This window comes from Ctenopharyngodon idella, chromosome 12 (assembly GCF_019924925.1).
Source record: "Ctenopharyngodon idella isolate HZGC_01 chromosome 12, HZGC01, whole genome shotgun sequence".
Classification (NCBI taxonomy): domain Eukaryota; kingdom Metazoa; phylum Chordata; class Actinopteri; order Cypriniformes; family Xenocyprididae; genus Ctenopharyngodon; species Ctenopharyngodon idella.
Window position 1 is genome coordinate 19585113 of NC_067231.1, and position 22211 is coordinate 19607323.

The following is a 22211-nucleotide window of genomic DNA, read 5'->3' on the forward strand; positions in this document are numbered from 1 at the left end:
GTAATCAAAATGTCATAACTAGACCTGCACTTAATGACACTTCCCCAATCCTTTAGGCACTGTCCCAAATGACACCGTAAAGACTTTCGTGACGTAACGACGCTTCAGTGCGGGCTTGGCAAGTGCACACGGGCGCATATCGGCCGCATAGGGTGTTCCAGTCTTGTGGACTTAAGGACATGCGCACGCAGCAGCCATTGCAAGTGCACATGAAGTGTGCTATTTGGGACAAGGCCGTAGTCTGCTTAAACTCCGACTCTGCATGTTCATGCTCACCTTCCTCCACTTTTGAGTGCAACACCCACTGCATTTTTTTCTTTTTTAATGTTAAATAAACGTTACAATGTAGAGAGAGATCTGTCACTGTTTCACTGTGACTTTAATATCTCAATATGTAAATGAACCACAAAAGTGGCTGTTGAATGGCTAATCACCCAAAAAGAATGTTTTATTTGACTTTTTATTTGAATGTTTTTTGTGTAAGTAACAACTCCCCTGGATCACCAGACCAGTTCTAAAATACTGACATTAAACCTACTGCTGTTATGCCTTTGGTTACTAATTGTGCTTATTGCACGTGTATAACTGTGGACTGTTTATATATATATATATTATGAGTTGAAAATGAGTTTTCTCAGTTAAAACCTCTTCAGCTATTTGACCACTATCTCTAGAGTATCTATCCTAAGCTGATTTCATCTTTTCATTGATCCAGTCAATGAATTTGGTGACACGGACATAGACACCTGGCCTGTTCTTCTTGCCACAGCTGTCACCCCAACTCACCACACCATAGATGTAATGAGTATCATCCTTCTTACAAACCAGGGGTCCACCAGAATCACCCTATAAAAGTAAATAAATAAAGTTACTACATACTCCCCCCGTTTCACAGACAAGGCTTAAGCCTAGTCCTAGACTAAAATGCATTTTTGAGCTGTTTTAACTGAAAGCAACTTGTATTGACATCTTAAAATATGTCAGTGTCATTGTTTTGTCTCAAGATGCACACCAGTAATGTTTTTTACTAAGGCACGTTTATAAAAGCTACTCAAATGCCCTAATTCTGTGTTTGATGTGTAAACTTCATTAAAGACTAGAAACAAACTTGGGACTGGGACATACCTGACAAGAGTCAGTCTTTCCTTGCATATATCCAGCACACATCATGGAATCATCCATTCTGTTTTCATAGACATTACGAGACATACAGCGTTTCTGAGAGATCAGGAGAACTTTGGCATCCAGCAGCTGAGGAGAGACAATATGCTCTGGAAGAAAGGGTAACAGATGAGACAGTAATAGTCTCAGTAGTCTTGCTATGGTGAATGTCTAACAGTGAAAATTGAATCCAGGCACACCTTTCTCAGTGGCTCCATAGCCTGATATGGTGCACTGTGTTTCATCAGGGAATGAATCAGTGGGGAGACATGCCGCCTTAACAGAACTGGTCTCATTTGCGCACCGTCCATTTATTGCCTTTAGTTTCAACAGGGCTGGCATAGATGAGAAACAAAAACACTGTAAAGTGTACATAATTGATTAGAAAAAAAGATGTCAATACTACTATAGCAGGGTTCTCAACCCTGGACCTTAAGGTCCACTTTCCTACAGAGTTTTGCTCTAACCCTAAACAAACACACCTGAACAATTTAACCAAAATCTTCAGGATTACAAAGTTAAAGGCTGGTGAGTTTGAAGGCATTTAAAGTCACTATTTAAAGTTGGCATGAAATGAAAATTCACCCCATTCCTATTTTTCTAAATACATTATTGATCTTAAGGCCCGTTTAAACTAAGGTTTATAACTATAACAATAATTATAACTGTAAAGTTTTAAGTGTACGTTATAAAAAAACTGACAGCCAATCAGAATCCACCCAACTTTAAAGAGCTTGAGCATCTAAATTGGCAGTACATAACTATAGTGCATGCTTAAACAGAACATTATCGTGTGTTGATGTTGTTGAATTATCATTCTTGATGAACAATTCTTCAGTGCATGTTTCATTTTTGATTGTTTTTTCTTGACCATGTAATTTTTTATCAAATGTCATAACTTGATCTTCCGGTGAAACGTCAAGGCCTCTCTTTGGTGACATATGCCAGAATTCTCCAATTATTTAGTCCAGTGGTTCTCAACCAGGGAGCCAGGGCCCTCTTGGGGGCCTCAACAATCTTCCAAGGGGGCTTCAAGATGACTTAAAGTCACTGATTTAGTCAGCTTAACCCACCCACTTTCTTACAATTGACTGCAAGCTCGCATTCAGACAAACAAACATTTTATTCTTACAGTTATGATCCAACAGATCTATTCGGGACAAACTGGATGATACAGTCAGGAATATTTTAGCCCAACTGATGCACAAGAGCGATACAACCCATTATTAAAACATGTCGCATGCTGTGTTCATCCAATCAATGATATTGACACTGCAAATAAGTAAGTTAAAATGGGATTTATGAATGTATAATCCATAAACTTGAATACAAAGGATTATTTCCAAACGGAAGTTGGTTGGTTTTCTTTTACCATAACTGGTACAGACAGACACATATTTACTTGAAGAGTGAATCACTGACCTATATCATTATACAGGGCTTCAGCTGTCTCTGTATAGTTCTCATGAACAATGATTTTCTCCACCTCCAGAAACTGTTTTGCAGGGTCATCTTTCTCCAGGTTCACACCACCCATCTCCAGCCTTACCTCCTCATTCTCCTCACTGCCACGATAATGCAAACCATGCAAACATAGTTTATAAAAGTGATATTTGATGCATATGAATTTTAAAAGGCTAAACTAAAGTGAAAAGTGATCCTTAACAATCACTATCAATAATATTAGTAACTTAAAGACACCAAGAAAACAAAATGAAGGTTTTTGACTGAATATTGCATATAGACCAGGGGTGGCAAACTCCGGTCCTGGAGAGCCTCAGTCCTGCAGAGTTTGGCTTCAACCCTGATTAAAAAAAATCACCTGCCTATAGCTTTCTAGCAACCCTTCAGACCTTGATTAGCTTGTTCAGGTGTGTTTGATTAGGGTTTGTGCTGAACTCTGCAGGACTGTGGCTCTCCAGGACCGACGTTAGCCCCCTGGCACAGACAGTAACCCCAGATGCCCAACTTACATACAGTGAGCAGCAGTTAGGACCCAGCAGGAGTCAATCAGGGTTCCTCCACAGTTGTGGCTGAAGTTTGCATTAGAGCCCTTGGGCCGGACCTGAAATGAAACCTGCCAGGGATGCGCTTCAGGCAGGGACTTCCTCCCACCAAATATCCTTGGGGATATCATAGTCTGAGTCTTTCCACAGTCAGAAAATTCCAGTTTTGCAATGGTTGTGGAGGGTTTTACTGGTTCTGTGAGAGTTTTTATAAAGAAGTATAGTGGTACAATTAACAGACTGCTTGAGCAGGTAGAAGAATGTTTCTGTGTTTACATTTATATAAGAGAGAATGTAGAAAGAAAATCTGTGCCTGGTTCAGAACATGGCTTGACATTACAGTAATCCCACCGGAGTTTGCCCTTCTCTTTCACAAAGCACCAGGGTTCCCGGTCTCCATCCGGATTTCTTAAGTGACAAAGATAATGCGTAAGACGACGTGTGATATCAAAATTCATTGGGAGTTTACTAGGAATTCCCTGAATTGTTACCTGCAGTAATTGTGGGCTCCAATGTTATCATTGCCTTCAAAATTCTTGAAGGGAATACGATAGTAGTTCCAGGGTAAACATTCCATTCCTTCCACTGTCTCACTGAAAAAACCTCTGTATGATTCCCCATTCCCTTCATAGCAATCATTTGGGCCTGAATACAAAATGACATACAACACCTGGCATATAACATCTGGCATTACTATACCTAATTGACAGGGCTATGTAAAGTAACAAATAGATTTGGCATACAATATCCACCTCATTTTTCAATGCAGAATTAAGCTATTTTCTGTGAATTTGCGAGACTTCTGATTCATTTGCTGCTATAGGTAAATAATTAGAAGAACAACAAAGTGCAATAAATGGTAAAGCTATTTGTGCTACAAACCAGAGTGTTTATGATTATGATAATAGATTAAAATAATAGGATAACAACCAGTTTGCAATATAAAGCAGTATAATGAACAGTTTTTGTATAGGTAAAATTAGAATCCAGACACATTTGGGTTACAAATGGCCATGCCAGCTCTTGCTTTAAAAATAAGGTTGATAAATAAAATAAAATAAAAACATTTAGCAAAAGTATATTACCAACTTGGCAGAACGTCCCAATGTAATCTTTAGGACATTCGCATGTAAAACTAGCTCTTGTACGGCCTTTAACACACTTTCCTCCATTCAGGCATGGACTTGGGTCACACGCAGAGGCTAATATTGCAAACATAATAAGCACAAAAGCAATTAATAAGACAAACTGAATTACAATTTCAAGAAAACAAATAGCAATTCACTACAGTCTGACTTAATAAAAACTAAAGGTTAGTGAATTCATTCATAAAAACAGCTAAGCTCTCATCTTTACTGCTGAAAGAAACACTTTGAAAGTAATTTGTTTTACTTCAGAAATTAGAGACAGAGATGCTCACCTTTCTTGCACTTAGAGCCCAGATAGGGGGGCCAGCACTTGCATTCATAAAACGGGGCTTTTTGAGTTCTGACACAATCACCATGACCACACTTCACTTTCTTACACACGTTCCTCTCTGGAAGATCCGCACATAAAGACTCAAGAATGATACACATGCTTACTGTTTATTATTAGGCCTATTATATTTTTGGGTGCAGTATATGAAGAGCTCACCTTCCTGACACGTTTTGCCAATGTAAGGCTCTGGACAGATGCATTTGAATCTGCCATTCTTTAGGAGTTCACATACTCCATCGTTCTGGCAAGGATTTGGATTACACGCTTCTATAGAACATGAACATGATCAGTGTACATATGTTTGTGAGCACCAAACTGATCCTCTTCAATAATTTGAACTACTTCTACTTAATCTACATAATCTACTTATGTGTATCCTTGCCTGGTTCATCAAAGAAGGAAAACATCCAATCAATGGTTTCATTAATTTCAGCTGAAGATAGTGATAGTTCCTCTGTGTCATTAGAGTAATCATACACTTCTGTCAAGGGGGCGAGAGAGAAATAATAATGACGTGAGTATGCTAACAACCTTGGGAAATACATAAATGGAGACCAGACAATATAATATTTCTCACCATCAATGAGTTCCGAAGCCGGTGTGAGAAGGTCGTCCAATAGAGCCTGAAACAATTGACACAAATTCAGTTAAATAGCAGTGTAATATCACCTACATTAAACATACAAGTTGAAATATTTCAAAGCATTTTCATATGGTTACATACGGGCGCTGCGTGAACTGGTAAAGTGAGGCCAGACAGGCCTATAAGAAGCAGAATCACTGGAAACATGATTCCAGGAGTAATAGATGCACAATCCACAAACACAAAAGTCACTGGTCTTTTGTGTGTGCAGTAAATATGTTGACCCATATTTGGATGATCCCTGGACCCTTTTCTCTGCCTACTGTCTAGCAATCATTACCTAACAGCATTGATTTCCTGTGTTATGGCCAGTGCGCCACAGATAGGCCTATGCATTAAAACACTTAATTTAAAACAGTTTAATGTTTAATATGAGCTGATGCCAAAGCTATATGACAAGTCAAAATGTATTGTTCAGCCAATAAATTCCTGTCAGTAAAGCAATTCAATTAATTAATAAATACAGTACCAGTATCAAAAAATATGTAACATTTCATTAATGGCTTTATGATGTGAATTCTCTAATTCAACAAAACAAAACATCTTGAAAAGATATTGTGTGAGTATTTGTTCATTGATTAACAGTGTATTAATGAATTCCTCACCTTTCGCTTATATAATGCCAAGCAAATTGCCTACATGAACGTCGCTTTAAATACCCTATGAATTAAAGATTGATTTCAATCCTCAGGTCAGTTACCCGGCTGAGTTTACTCTTGATAAGACTGATGTGAAATGTCTTTGCTGCCGTTTTTTAGAAGAATTTAAATTTATTGTGTTATCTAATCAAATTTATAGCTTTTGACAATCTAATCAAATAACCCAAATGTATGAAATCTGGAAAATGTAAAGCATGTTGGATACTTCTTGTATATTAGATGACTTCTATATTTTATCACACACATGTTGGGTTTTCATGTTTTATGGAGACTTTCCATAGACATAATGATTTTTATACTGTACAAACTGTATATTCTATCCCTTAAACGATTAGTTCACCCAAAAATTAAAATTAGGTCATTCATTACTCACCCTCATGTCGTTCCAAACCCTTCGTTCATCTTCGGAACACAAATTAAGATATTTCTGATTAAATCTGATGGCTCAGTGAGGCCTCTATTGCCAGCAATGTTACTGCACCTCTCAAGATCCATAAAGGTACTAAAAACATATTTGAAACAGTTCACGTGACTTCAGTGGTTCTATCTTAATATTATAAAGCGATAAGAATACTTTTTGTGCGCCAAAAAAACAAAATAACGAATTTTCAACAATAACTATGTGGGCCGATCTCAAAACACTGCTTCATGAAGCTTCTGAGCTTTATGAATCTTTTGTTTTGAATCAGTGATTCGGATCTCCATTCAAACGGCTAAACTGCTGAAATCACGTGACTTTGCCGCTCCGATTCACTGATTCGATTCGTAAAGCTCTGAAGCAATGTTTTGAACTCGGCCCATATAGATATTGTTGAAAAGTCGTTATTTGTTTTTTGGCGCACAAAAAGTATTCTTGTGGCTTTATAATATTAAGATAAAACCACTGAACTCACATGAACTGTTTCAAATATGTTTTTAGTACCTTTATGGATCTTGAGAGGTGCAGTAACATTGCTGGCAGTGGAGGCCTCACCGAGCCATCGGATTTAATCAACATTATCTTAATTTGTGTTCCGAAGATGAACGAAGGTCTTACGGGTGTAGAACGACATGATGGTGAGTAATATATTACATTATTTTCATTTTTGGGTGAACTAACCCTTTAACCCAAACCATCACAGAAAACCTTTACATTTTTGCATTTTCAAAAACATCACTTAGTACTTTTTAGTACAATTTAGTACTACTATTATAATTTTTGTTAATTGTTTGAAATAGCTTTTATTTTTACACTTTCCTTTTTCTTAATTTTAGTTTTAGTAATTTAGTTGTTTTTCATTATTTTTTAAATGTCTATGTAGTTTTTATTCATTTTTATTTCAGTGTTAATTTGAGTGATTTTAGTACATTAAGTTAAATAAAAATGAGAAATATTGCCTTGAAAACTAGCTGAAATAAAGTTTTTTTTTTTAAAATATTTTATTTCAGTTAACATTTATTTTATATCAAATAAAACTCTTGTTGGTTTTAGTGTATATATATATATATATATATATATATATATATATAGTTGTGCTCAAAATTATTCATACCCTTGGTAAATATGACCAAAGAAAGCTATGAAAATAAATCTGCATCGTTAATCCTTTTGATCTTTTATTTTAAAAATCTACAAAAATCCAACATTTCATTGGAGAATAAGAATTTTAAATGGGGGAAAAATCTCATTATGAAAGAAATGTTTTTCTCTAATACACATTGCTCACAATTAATCATACCCTTTTATTCAATACTTTTTGCAACCTCCTTTTGCCAAGATAACAGCTCTGAGTCTTCTCCTATAATGCCTGATGAGTTTGGAGAACACCTGACAAGAGATCAGAGATCATTCCTTCATGCAGAATCCCTCCAGATCCTTCAGATTCCCAGCTCCATGTTGGTGCTTCTTCTCATGGGACGACCATGGCAGAAGCTTCATTTTGTGCTCAGTGACACATTTTTGTGCTGGTTTTGATGTTTGTTTTGGATCATTGTCCTGTTGGAAGATCCAACCACGGCCCATTATATGACTTCTAGTAGGGACAGTCAGGTTTTGACTTTTCAAATGTTCTATGGTCAGATAGGATTGCAAGGACATTGCAAAAAGTATTGAATAAAAGGGTATGATTAATTGTGAGCAATGTGTATTAGAGAAAAATATTTCTTTCATAATGAGATTTTCTCCCCATTTAAAATTCTTATTCTCCAATGAAAGGTTGGATTTTTGTAGATTTTTAAAATAAAAGATCAAAAGGATTAACAATGCAGATTTATTTTCATAGCCTTCTTTGGTCATATTTACCAAGGGTATGAATCATTTTGAGCACAACTGTGTGTGTATATCTATCTATCTATCTAGAGAGAGAGAGAGAGAGAGAGAGAGAGATTTTAGTCATTTATACATTTCTTTTTCTTTCAATTTGTCAGTTTTGTAGTTTCAGTTCATTCATGTTTAATTGAAATGAATGTTAATACAACAATAAAAATAGATTTTGTACTTTTGTAAGGATGTAACTGAACAATAATCATTCAAAATCATTTAAAGTTGACAATGTGCTAAAATAGTTATTTTATCTTCCAAACATTTCCATATCGGTGCATTCGTACTCTATAGAATTAAAAGACGTAACACTCAAAGCATTGTTTTTCAACTGATTTTTATTTAAAAGAGGAGAAACAAGATCAGTTGACACTGGAGTGCAGAAGTTCATTCTCAGTATATACAGCATGAGAGATAAATATTCAGAGATTATCTGTTGGTGCATCACATCAAATGAGCTCACTGGTGCCTTGAACTCACAACTGCTCAAAACATGTCAGTATTAACTTGTAAATGCATTCAAGTGCAAGTGGCAAAGTTAACAATGCTATCAAAAAGGTAAATAAAAAAAAACACTGTACCATAAAAAAAAGTGTCTCTTGCATTTCATTCATATTTTCAGGAATATGACATGGTCACCAATGGTAATATTGTTATCTTCTGGGAGCCACAATAGGGAGTAAATCAAAACACTTCACATAAATGGTTTTGTTCGCATTCATTAATACCCAACAGAATCGTTTTTCTCTTTTCTAGGTGGTGCACTATGATTGTCAGTTGAAGGGAGGCAACTTCTCAAAACACAGCACACACTCAAACAAATACGTTTCTTACTGGCAAACAAACACACACTCACTCACTCACTCTCTCTCGCACACTAACTTACGAGCATCACTATCATGCCAGTCCTGGAATATCAATCCTATCATTTCCTTCCAGTGTGAATCGCACATGCCCAATACAAATCCTCCACTCCACTCCTACACTGCTCTCTACGGAGCACTTAAGCGCTAACACTATAAATGGAATATCCGAGAACAGCAGAACATGTCAGATCATTGAATCCGATATTGAACAGCTTCTCAGAAAAAAATCTTTTTTTTTCACTCCATTATTTAAAATTCCACATGCACCATGCTCTATGAGCACTAGGAGGCGCTCAGGAGTTACATTCAGTTGTGGACTATATATTGAAATCAATATGGAGGGTATTTTTTTCCCTATCAGTAGCAATGACCAGTTCACCACGTCAGTGCATCTCCTCTATAGTTAAGGCACAATAATGTCCTTTTTGTAGTGTTTTCCCCTTTAATGAGTTGACCTGTAGTGGTCTAGGGTAGTTTTGGGGATTTCCCTTGTACAAATGTGCAGCTCATGTGTACTCAGATTTGCGGATGTAGTTGGATGGGACGTAACCCCTCCGTCCTCCTGCCTCCCCCAGCCACCACTCCTGGTTGCCATTCATGTCCTGGAACTCAAGGATTCGGACCCGCTGATTGGCTGAAATGCTGAGCTCATTTGCACACCGTGCACTGAAGGAGTAAAGAGCGTAATATATCTGGAAAATAAACATGAGGTAGGAAAATAAATTTAAAATAAACAGTTTTATTTTAAACAGTTTTATTTAATTTTATTATACATTAAATGTTTTTTAAAATTTTTTTGTATTTTTTATAATTTTATGATTAATTATTATTATGTATAATGTATATACAAAACTGTTGATGAACATCAAATGTATTTAAAGGGTTAGTTCACCCAAAAATGAAAATAATGTCATTTATTACTCACCCTCATGTCGTTCCAAGACCTTCGTTCATCTTGGGAACACAAATTAAGATATTTTTGATAAAATCCGATGGCTCGGTGAGGCCTGCATAGCCAGCAATAACACTCCCTTTTTCAATGCACACAAAGCTACTAAAGACGTATTTAAAACAGTTCATGTGACTACAGTGGTTCAATCTTAATTTTATAAAGCGACTAGAATACTTTTTGTGCGCCAAAAATAACAAAATAGCGACTTTATTCAACAATATCTAGTGATGGGCGTTTTCAAAACACTGTTTCTTGAAGCTTCAAAGCTTTACAAATCATTTGTTTCGAATAAGTGCTTTGGAGCACGTATCAAACTACCAGAGTCACGTGAACTACTGAAGCTTCAAAACACTTATGATGTAACGAAGCCTTGTTTACTGAAATCATTTTTTTGCTGCTCTTAACCACTGATTCGAAAAAAATGATTCGTAAAGCTTCGAAGCTTCCTGAAGCAGTGTTCTGAAATCGCCCATTACTAGATATTGTGGAATAAAGTCACTATTTTCACTAATATTGGTGCACAAAAAGTATTCTCTTTGCTTTATAATATTAAAGTTGAACCACTGTAGTCACATGAACTGTTTCAGATATGTTTTAGTAGCTTTATGGGCATTGAAAACGAGAGTGTTATTGCTGGCGATGCAGGCCTCACCGAGCCATCGGATTTTATCAAAAATATCTTAATTTGTGTTCCGAAGATGAACGAAGGTCTTACAGGTGTGGAACGACATGAGGTTAAATTATGGAATTAATTACATAATTTTCATTTTTGGATGAATTTTTTGGATGAACCTTTAAAGGAGCTATAGAAGATTTTAAAGTCAACATGAAATCAAAACTGAACCTATTAATATGAGGAACCATAAATGGCAAGTAATATAATTTAATTATACATTTAATTATATTTATTACATTTAAAGGTGCATTAAAGGTAAATTTTAGCGGCATCTAGCAGTGTGGCCAACACAGGACAAAGATGTCATCATCTGAGACAAGCAGAGAGTAGCCAGTCAAGCAAACGCACTCTGTAGAGCAGTTTGTCTGTTTAGGGCTACTGTAGAAACATGCTAGAAATATCTCATTTTAAAAGGTCATAAAAACATAATGGTTCATTATGTAAGGTCTTTATTCACCACTGAAAACATAGTTTTATTATTTCTGTCAATAGATCCTCCGAAAATTTACACATTGCACCTTTAATTATTTAATATCATTATTAAAAATATAACATTTTTAATTACTATACAGTAAAATTATTAATTTGTACACAACATTTTGGAAGATCAAATAGTGTAATTAAGTAGGGATGATTTTCAATTGAACATGAAGACAAAATTGAAATTATTAATATTAAAAAAAAAAAATCAAAGATGTTAAGTAAAACAGTTTATGCGGGTAATGCGGTTTAATACAGTATACATTAAATTATAATACAAACAATATTTTTGTAATTGTAATTTGTATATTGTCGATCAACAAGTTATATACTCAAATATCTTGTTTCACTCTGAAATATGTCAGATTATGGAAGTAAAATGGGTTGTAAATGTCATTTTATGTTTATTTCGAAGTAAGCAATCACTGAATTCTGGAGTGATTAAGTTGTGTTTACAATACGACATACCTGGTGTCCATCAATCTCAGGCTCAGGCTCTGGATCTACATACTCCTCAGGAGGGTGCTGTGTTCTTCTCTGCTGTTCCGAATAGTCTCCATTTTGTTTTTGCTGTGAGCTGCGCGAGTCGTGATACCTTGAAGATGATTCATATCTGGAGTTTTTAGAATTATTAATGGAGGAACAAGAATCTGTCTCAGAGAAGTCTGGGAGATCTCTGTGATTGGTTGGAGTGTTTTGATCAGAGTCTAAAGTGTCTCTGTGATTGGTGGGTTTTCGGTAGGAAGGCTCTGGGAGTTCCCTGTTATTTCGACTGGCTGTCTCTGACAGTTCTTTGAGATTGGGCGAGTTTCTGTAGGTGGGGTCAAGGGAATCCCTCTGATTGGCGGAGGAGTAGTTGGTTGAGGAAGCCTCTCTGTTTTTCCTTAGGGTGGTCTCCTGATTAGGGCGAGTGTGAGATTGGGATGGAGCTGTCGCCGTCACAGTTGAGAAGCTGACGGTCGATGTATCCTGGTTGAAAGTCAGAGTGCTGTTACTATTCTGCCGTGAGAACATGGGAGAAGAGCCACCGTAGCCAGACTCGTTTGATGATTGACTCTCAATGGAAACATCCGACTGACTCCTGCGTGGATTGTAGGGCTTTAAGAAGGAGCTGTATACAAAGCCCTTCGTAACTAAAGAAAAACAGAAAAAGAGGGTGTTCAAGCCAAATGCATTTTAGAAAAAGCGTACACCCGAGTCATTCACAGATAATTCAATACAAACCTCCATTGTCTATTAGCCAGCGGTTCTGGCTGCCCATGGGGTCTTGCTGCTTGATGACACCCACTATGTCTCCCTCCAGTACAGACACATCCAGGTCCTGTGCTGCATTAAAATTTCTTTCAGCCTGGAAGAGTTTCTCTGGCCCGTATCTTGCCAGAAGCCCCGCTCGGTGCTCATCCGTCTGTAGTACATAGTTTGGCTGCAATGTCAGACAGAATAAGAGGAAAAGAAAGAGAGGAGAATGAATAATAGACAGAATACTGCTTGAATAATTTTTTTCTTCATAGAGGTTGACTGTGCTGCTGAAAAACAAGCCTAAACCAGCCTAAGCTGGTTTGTTGGTCTGGCCTTCTAGACTTCTAGACTAGCTGCAAAGTATCAAAAACATCTAAAAAACTGGAAAACCAGTCAAGTCTGATCAGCTAACCACCTTGGTTAAAGCGGTTTTTAATCTTAAACATTGAAGATTTACTCTTTCCCCGTCATTATGAGACAACGCTTCCCCGCCATAGACTGAATTTTCCGGCTTTCCATGTTTTCACTGTTATATGGAAGGGGGCAGGCGCTATTACACATCTTCTGAAAGAGTATAGCATCTTCGGATAAAAAAAAAGCATGCAAAAAAGGAGCAGAAAAAAACGATAAAGCCATTACCTATGCATGTTGTAGTCTTTGGAAAAATATCCTCAGCTTTTTGTTCAAAATATTGCTTTTTTTATGAAACAAAAGAATGCATAAAGCTAGAATAAAATTTTTTTTTTTTTTTTTTTTTAAGCAGATGCTCTGTTCTTTCTTTTGTATATAGTACATGTTCAGATATTCATACAACAAAATATTCTGGAGGTCATGAAAGTTGATCCCAGGTGAAAATTATCAAAAATGCTGGCGGTGGCTGGCAACCTTTTTAAAAAACGCTGGCAGGGAAAAAGTTAAAGGAAGAGATTTGAAACTAATTAACTTTGTTGCTAAGAAATAGTGTTATTTTAGCACTATTTATATAATCTTATAGTATTTATTAATATTTTAAATTATTTTGTACTTTTATATTTTCAGTTTTCAATTTTATTTTATCTTATTTTAATTTAAGTTGTAGTATCTGTTTGCTTTTGTCATTTTTATTAGTTTTAACTTATTTCTATTTAGCTTTAAATGATTTTTCTTTCAGTTTAGTAAATTTAGTACTTCAACTTATTTTATTTCAGTTAGTTGACAAGGCAACATTTCAAGTTTAATTTATGTTAAAAGTTAAGTGTTTCATCTAATATTAATATTTTACTTTACCTTTATTTTAATTACCAAAAGAGATTTTTAATAGTTAATTTTAAATTTTACACAACACTGCTAAGAAGACCTGTCTGTTTTGGATCAGGCTGCATTAGGGAAACTCACAGGGCCTTGTTGCTTCTTGGTGTTCTGCTTCTCCAGAGTCTTCTTCTCAAAAGGCTTGCGTACAGTAGTGGGAAGATTATCGGGAAAGAAACTGAAGCTCTGAAGTAAATCCAACACTCGTGTGTGCTCTTCTTGGAACAAGGACACCAGATTTCCTTCTGTGCCACCCAAACCAGATAGCTATAGGGATGTAAACATATAACAATAAGTTGAAAATAATTAAGAAGGCCGAAAACATCACAGGATTGTGAATTATGTAGATTTTGCTGAAACAATGTCCTCACCTTCAGTAGTGGTGTGAGTTCTCCCAGCGTGAGTGAAACGAAATCTCTCTGGGCTTGGGCGAAGCTCCTCACACAGCTGGTGAACAGATCTTCGGCCGCGCTGTGAAACTTGGGCAGCTCATCCAGCAGCTGGGCGTTCAGTGCTTCATAGTTATTCCTCGCCGCCTGCAGCTCCTCCTGCACGCGCTTGTCCTTCAGCCTCTCTGCACGCTCCTTACAGTTGTCGTAGTCCAGCAGCTTGTCTCTACGTTTCTGGATCAGTTTGTGGGGACCGGCGAACATACTGAGCAGCTGGTTGAGGGGAGTGATGACTAGGTCTTCTGTCCTCTCCTTCTGCTCAAAGACAGACAGACATACAGACTCATTTAAAAAGAGTCAAGATATAGTTCATAACAATATGACATAAAATGTGCTTCATTCAAATCAATGCCTAATGGTGGAAAACTAATATTTGAACTAACTAAAACAAAACTAGATCACAAAAAAAATATGAGTAGTGTTTCCCCATGGGGAGTTTTATGCCAGTTTTGTCATCTGCAAAGCGTAAATCTAGGTCCAGATGCTTAGAAATATGTTTGAAAAAACACTAACGTTAAAGGGATAGTTCACCCAAAAATGAAAATCATCCCATGATTTATCTACATCCTGCATCATACATCGCTTCAGGGGTTACTCATTTGCCAAAAGTCAACTTGAGCAGTATGCGTACGGTCGTCTGGCGGAAGCTAGTTATTTTACTTTATAAAGTTTTAAATATGTATATTTTTCTTAAAAAAATCTATCACTTTGCTTCAGAAGGCCTTTATTAACCCCCTGGAGCCGTATGGATTATATTTATTACAGATGAATACATTTATTTTGGGCTTCAAAATACGCCCCCCATTCACTACCATTATAAAGCTTGGAAGAGCAAGGATATTTTTAAATATATCTCAGATTGTAAATACTCATATACACCTAGGATGGCTTGAGGGTGAGTAAATCATGGGATAATTTTCATTTTTGGGTGAACTATCCCTTTAAGTATGAGCAATGTTAATATAGTGACCATTAAAAATGACTGACTGCTGCTTTATCAGTTTTTTACAATTAAAAGGTAATGTAAAGTTATTTTGGCACTCACAAACTCTGTGAACTGTTTGTCGCTGATGCATCGATGCGCTCTTTGGAAACGTTCAGGATCCATTTGCTGTTGCCGCTCTGTGTAGATGTCACAGAAACTGATGGCTGCCAGCACCTTTACTGAGGCTGACTCCTATTGGATATAAAAAAATGAAAGCAAAATTACTTCATATACCGAATTTCGATCTTGATTTTGATCACCGCACAAAACAAAAACTAACTAAATGAATGGAAATATATGGGAAGTTTTAAGTTTATACCCTTATATGCTGCAGATAGAGGGAGATGTTCCTGATGAAGGATTTGATGAGTCTCTCCTGCAGTCTGAATCTTTTCTCTGCTTCATCAAAAGCTTCATCTTTGATCTAAGAAGGAATGAAATGCAGTTTGGTTAACGCCAATTCTCAACTAAATCTCTCAGTCCAGCAATGATGGTGCCGTAATAACAGTGCCAATGTACCTGAGGTGAGAACCCAGTCAGGTGCTTTAAATGGCTGCTCACTCTGTTTGACTTCTTGATGATGGAGTGCATACTCAGCTTTGAGATCTTGTCAATGAGCCTGTCTTCATCGCCTTTGCGGTACTTCACCACTATAGACAACAGATGGTGCTGTTGAGTTATGGATCACACTCAGAGAAAATGCACAACCAGATAAAAGACATCCTATCCCACAGACAGACAGATAGACCGATATAACGTTAGAATGACAGGTATACCAAGATCCTTTCTCCTTTTGTATTCATTGATATTGACGTTGATCTCTTTGATTGACACCACAGCCTCGGCAAGCTGCTTCCTGTCGTGGTGCGACTCAGAAGTGGTGTTGAGCAGTTCCATCAGGAGCAGGGGGTACCGCATCACTCTCTGAACTGGCTTTATCAAGAAGGAACCCAGATTAATGTAGTTTGTCTTTCCCCTGTGACAGAACAAAAGGGTGAGAGAGGGAGATAAAGTGAAAAAGAGAGATTTATATGCTCATCTAGATAACATTCTTCATCCTCCTCTGACAGAAGACTGGGGTCACTGAACACACACATTGTTTTCATCCATCAATTACCCAATGGCTCACTGTCAACCACTTTAAAAAGGGTTACAGTAGACACAGTAGGCTACTAAGACATTCTAACAAAGACTGCACACTTTCTGACTGATGGGATGAAAACAGAGGAGATCCAAATCCAGAGATGAAGCATGATTTGGATGTTACGGAAAACTAATTTAGATTAAACATCATGAAGCAATAACAGTATGTTTAAATAGTTGAACAACACATAAGTCACTGCAATTATATATATTTTTTTTGCCTTTGACAAATAACACCACTGTTATATTGGTTTATTACTTAAAGTAACACATCATGAGCTGAGAGATTGTGTTAATAACCATTTCACATGCCACCAAAAAGCATTAAATCAACTGCAAAAAAACAAAAACAAAAAAACTTTTAAAATATGAACCAATTTTCCCATTGGATCATATTCTGACTCAAAAGTCATTGTTTTGCACAACTTGCATCTAATTCGTAGAACTGGACAAAATTCAGATTAATCACGACCTTCTTTTGGATTATTTCATTTTTGGGTGAACTATCCCTTTAAGAACTGGTTCTTTTAATAAATAGTTCAGATCAGTCTGAAACACTTCCCTGCACAATATATAGCATTAAAAGGGGCATATTTTCTTTCTATATGTAAGAAGCTGTAATCACAATGGGTATTTTAACTTAAATATACCCAGTGAATCAGAACTGAATATGGAAATCTGTTTCAATACCTAGCCCTACTCATTTGTGCACATTTAAGTCAGAATATGACTCAGAATTGACAAGGAAACGACCACAAAACACAAAGCACACACATAGAGCATACAAAGCACCCTGGTCACACAAGAACACAAGGAGAAAAGGGTTACGCAGGTTAATAAATGTCCAGCATGCAGTCAGGCGCTTCACATGCAGTTGCTTTAGAGTTGCGTTAAACTTACCACTCACGGTATATCCCTCTGTCAGGGGAGAAGAAGAAGGAGAGAGAGGAGAGAAAGGGAACAAAACACAGTGTTGTTTTAAACCTAATGAGTTTATCACATATAATGTTCTTGGTTTCACACAGCTTATTTCTAAAAGAAAAGTCACATTTTGCCATTATGCTGCATTGAACAAGAATGCAGCGGGCAAAAGGGCAAGACAAACATGAAACTGAAAAACTATTTGTGCGTGCCCTTGATTAATAAGCTGCTTGTTGCCGTGGCAACTCATGCCATGGGTGACCCGCTTCAGGAGAGCAGTAAGCCTCTGTGGGGCCTCCACTGGCCCCTCTCTGATCTCCCACTGAGAGCCAAAATCAAATGTCAGTCACAGTCTAGTGCATTCAAGTGTGGAAGATAAAAGTAATAAAAGTCTCCAGACATTTTTCTTAAGGACCTTTTTAGAGGATTATTTCTCTTTTTTATGGCTAGCTTTATTACAGTAACGTTCTGCCAGAGAATCAAAATGCTAGCAATTTCTCCAGTGGATTCAGAGTAATTTGGAATAAAGCTAAGCTGTAGTCTTGGCAAAGTGCACACACATTTCGCAAATGTCTCGATACTTGGGACAAACAACTCCATGTTCCCACTCCCCACTACAACATTTCTGGGACTTTTGGGAATATCTGGAGAATATTTCCTTGTATTCTCTGTTTGATCTGGCAAAATACCAGCAAATAGCAAGAACAAACTTAACTCTGTACTAGCAGGAAGTGACCTAGCTTAAAAGACATAGGTGGCAGGAAAAAGTGTACAATAAGAAACTCGTCAAGAAATGCAGTTGCCACAGTCAAATTGTGTAAGTTCAAATAAAGTCTTTTAAATATATAACGCTAAAGGAACAGGCTGGTAGTGATTGATGAAACACAGTGAAACCAACAAAGTGGTGAAACTAGGTGAGGCGCATTCCTCTCCCGCCATGCATTACTAATCCACAATAACAATGGAGAGACATAAAGCTTCTGTGTTATGCAAATAGACTATCGTTCAAAAGTATGGGGTCCGTAAGGTTTTTCAATGTTTTCAAAAGTTTCTTATGCTCACCAAGGCGGCATTTATTTGATCAAAAAAAAAAAAAAAGTAATACTGTGAAATATTATTACAATTTAAAATAAACAATTTTAATATATTTTAAATTGTAATTTATTCCTGCCATGGCAAAGCTGAATTTTCAGCAGCCATTACTCCAGTCTTCAGTGTCACATGATCCTTCAGAAATCATCCTAAACTTTTGAACAATAGTGTACTTGCATCTAAAATAAGGAACATCCCATTTCTCTTAGACAGAGTATTCAATGCGGCATCTGACATATTAATCAGGCTATAGTATAATGTCATAAAAACTTCAAAAGCAGACAATGAAAAGGACAAAGATGTTTCCGGGCTTTGGAATACCACAGATGCCTTTAGTCATCCTATGTCTAATCAAATGAGTCGTGAAAAACAGACTGGTTCCTCAAGATCCTGAGCCACTGAGACATATCAATGATGACATGAGTAAGTCTTAGCCAGCACACCTTGTAGCATTGTCTTGATGCTGTATTACTATACAATTCTGTCAACGCCACATGACCGACAATCCCAGATACTGTTAAAACTGACAGATCATGTGTAATGTTAAATAACACACCATTAGTGTCCTACACAACTTTTTCTCATTCAGTTACACACTGTTAAAAATTCTGACTAGCATTAACATGCTCAACCGGATCTGGACATGCGTTGGTAGTGGTAACCACACCATGCAATGAGCTGAAAGTATCCGATTCATGAAAAACAACGACTGTCTTTCGGTGAAAATTACCTGAGCTTCTCTAGACATTCCAACACGTGCTTCTGGATGTTCTCATCCTTCTCATAGGTCTCCAGTAAAGAGATGGCGTCATCATGATTTTGGCAATAGATCTTGTAAACCTCCTCCAACTCACCTTTGTAGTCCAGGAACACTTGACCTGGATGAACAAAAACGAATATGGTAAAACAGCAATATGGAAACTGATCCGAAACTATAATGTGAGTTCAGGGATTTTTTTTGCTCTAACCTATTGAGTCAGTGTCCTGGAGGGTCTTGTAAAGTCGACGGGAAAGGTCAATAACAGAGTTGATGTTTCCAAAGAGACCATCAAAGTCAATATTCTGGACCTACAAGACATGTGGATATTTAAGAATGAATGGTGCTCATTACATAAAAAACACTATTCATGCTCGTTGAGTGCTGGAATTTTACGGACCTGTTTCTTCTGCAAAGGCAGAATGATTTCCTTCACACACATCTGAAGATCCTTGATGTAGTCATGTTCTGTCTGCAGAAGCTCCTCGATGACCTTTAATCTTTTCTCCAGCATCCTTTGTTCAGGGTCTTCAGCGGTGGCTGCTGATGCCGGGGATGATTCCAGAGACTGTGGCTGGGAGGCAAGCAGGGTCATCTCTGATGAGAGAGAGAGAGAGAGAGAATGTCCCCGTCAACCACAAAACAATTCTGGTCAAAAATTATTATATTTTTTAGATCTTTGGTTTGATAAAACAGTGTGAGAACAATTGTAGCAGAATGAAAACAACTTGATGGCTGCTGAAATCAAAATCCAGCAAATCAGTTATGACTACTAGGCAAAAATTGTATCAAATTATTATTCATGAGCCTTTCAGTTTTAAAATGTGTTTTAAAGTTTTCAATCAGTTTTAAAACACTTTTTCCTCTACACTACACTTAAACGATAGATAGATAGATAGACAGATATAGATAGATATCGACAGATAAAACAATCGAATGATAAATCGATCGATCGATAGATGGGACAATAGATGGAACAATATACTGACAGACAGTTTTACCAGTACAGACATAATAAAAGATTTCACACCAGTCTGAATGGATTACACTCATTTATAAAACATGAGGAAAGAACATGGGACACATTCATTAAGCTGCCAGTAAGAATAGGAAAGAGAAGGCAGTTTGCCCTGCGTGTTGCCATTGGCCATCCAGAGGATGTCATGGCTTAGAGTTAGGTTTGACTGCTCTTTGATCTTTTCGGTCAGAACTGGCACTCAAATGGGTCTGGGGCATGAGAGTGTGGGAGGGAGATCTGCTCTTATGCATCGGTGCCTCCCCACAATGCTGAATGAGATGGTGCTTTATGGAGGTACAAAGGACTGTCAAAGCACACAGTGAGACATGGACCCTCTCGGGAGGAAGGGGGAGGCATCTGAAGTGGGACTATGCAAAAAACTGTGACAGCTATGATGACTTCAAGTTTCAAAATAAAGAAAGGATGCATAAAAATATGGGTGATTATGATAGTGTATATTCTTGTGATATGAGTGTGTGAGAGTTTGCCTCGTTTTGGAGTCAAAACGGGAATAGAGAGATTAATTTAGCTTGTCTCTAGCTTTAGACTTCTTAGCCATCTGATGTGGTGACTCACTCTGACATCACTCTACAATAAATCTTTTATGTTGCTGATTCGCTAAAGACTAATAAGAGATTTGAGCGCAACCCAAATGGTCTTGTAATTCCAGTACACATTTGACCTCTGAAATATCACAGCATAATAACTCTCCATAAATGAAATCTTCAGAGGCTCTATTCTGAGAAACATGGCAGTGATGACCGCAGACATCAAAGGGAACATGCCAGCGCAATATTCAGATTAGTAGTTGACACAATATACAAATTCAATGATTTATTCCTACATTTGGTCACTACAATACAGAAGTTACATTAGTTAGCAGCCTTGGATGTGACCTGTTGTTTTTGCTAAACCATAAAACTACACTATGACAACAAAATTTGTCTGGACGAGTCAAAGTGGTTATGATGATCTAAAAAAAAAAAAAAAAAAACGAAATAAATAAAATAAAATAAAATAAACTTTTTAAATGTATTATCAATAATACATTAAGTATTAATACCTTAATATTAATATAATAAATAAAGCATAAAGATAGATTACACACATATAACCAGGGGCTTTAAACAGTTATTTTTAATTAAATAAAAAAATTATTAATAACTACTACTAAAGTTATCTCTCTATATAACTAGGCCTCTGTGTGGTCAAACTTGTTGACAACAGGCATGCACCATTCAATCCCTTTACAACACTGTACAATTAAATGAACAATAAATTAGGTCATTTATAGTTATTTTCCATCAACATGATGCAGAGTGTGTGGCCCATGCTAACCAAAGATGGAAAAAAATAGTTTGGTCTATATAGCATCATTCATCCATGTACTAATTGTTCTACTTTACATACATACACACATATTACCGCTACAATGCAACCTGTTGTGACCCACATCTAGTTAGTAGGCTTATTCATTGTTCTGAACAAAATAATCTTCAAACAGCAAATTCTCACAATACGTTCATTCAGATGGATAGAATTTCAGCTCATACATGGAGCTTAACTATTTGAGCTCAGACAGTCTAAAACGAGAACATTTGGAACAAGGACTTATTTTTCAAATTAAAACCTGAATGTAAGAATCAGTCATCGAAAAACACATGTTGATCGAGAACTATTATGAATATTGTGGATTTATGGAAGTTATGACCCTACAAGAGCAGGCAAGAAAATTTAGTATCAGTGAAAAGCACAGATTTCTTATTTTACCCTCTTTGTCATTCTGAAACAAAATATTCACTGTTCTGAAATTCCTAAATGCATGTTAACTAGTTGTATTTTTACTCAGCCTATACAGAAACCTTTTGATGTTCATGGTTCTTGGTTTCCTATAAATATAACCAAAACTTGAGATGAATCAGGTCTGTGGGTATAAGGTGATTTACAAGCAAATGTTGAGAGTGCAAAGGCGTAAATGTGTGAAACAAAGAAAGAGTGAGAGAAACCGAAACAGAGAGCAAGAAAAAGCTTCAGTAAGTACAGTGTGATGAGGTATGCAAGAACTAAGGTATAATTTCAAGACTGTGTGTGCCAGAGCT

At 36.8% G+C, this 22211-nt stretch overlaps 2 protein-coding genes across 8 annotated transcripts in view; both read right to left on the reverse strand.

Annotated features, from left to right (window-relative positions):
- Positions 1-442: 442 nt before the first annotated feature.
- On the reverse strand, positions 443-5539 carry habp2 (hyaluronan binding protein 2). Of its 2 annotated transcripts, XM_051914191.1 has the most exons (13): positions 5371-5539; positions 5224-5269; positions 5029-5127; positions 4803-4913; positions 4588-4704; positions 4253-4369; positions 3659-3812; positions 3481-3575; positions 3135-3363; positions 2584-2726; positions 1362-1496; positions 1126-1271; positions 443-846 (listed from the first exon to the last, which is right to left on the reverse strand). In XM_051914191.1, exons 1-13 carry the CDS (start codon positions 5515-5517, stop codon positions 685-687), a joined length of 1701 nt encoding a protein of 566 aa, XP_051770151.1. In that variant the 5' UTR covers positions 5518-5539; the 3' UTR covers positions 443-684. The 2 variants fall into 2 exon arrangements, with proteins under 2 accessions (XP_051770151.1, XP_051770152.1); XM_051914192.1 differs by lacking the exon at positions 4253-4369 and having other exon boundaries at positions 5371-5526.
- Positions 5540-8567: 3028 nt separating this feature from the next.
- The window catches only part of dnmbp (dynamin binding protein), a 50157-nt gene continuing 36513 nt past the window's right edge, over positions 8568-22211 (reverse strand). For 5 of the 6 annotated variants that reach the window (XM_051914412.1, XM_051914414.1, XM_051914415.1 and 2 more), the window contains 13 exons: positions 19495-19691; positions 19306-19405; positions 19068-19215; positions 17225-17242; positions 15958-16157; positions 15701-15831; positions 15501-15605; positions 15242-15373; positions 14119-14451; positions 13835-14014; positions 12446-12644; positions 11690-12354; positions 8568-9805 (listed from right to left, as the gene is read on the reverse strand). In XM_051914412.1, coding sequence (XP_051770372.1) covers positions 9620-9805; positions 11690-12354; positions 12446-12644; positions 13835-14014; positions 14119-14451; positions 15242-15373; positions 15501-15605; positions 15701-15831; positions 15958-16157; positions 17225-17242; positions 19068-19215; positions 19306-19405; positions 19495-19691 — 2594 coding nt within the window. In that variant the 3' untranslated portion in view covers positions 8568-9619. The remainder of the gene's footprint in view (positions 9806-11689; positions 12355-12445; positions 12645-13834; positions 14015-14118; positions 14452-15241; positions 15374-15500; positions 15606-15700; positions 15832-15957; positions 16158-17224; positions 17243-19067; positions 19216-19305; positions 19406-19494; positions 19692-22211) is intronic. The other variant, XM_051914413.1, reaches the window with a different exon arrangement.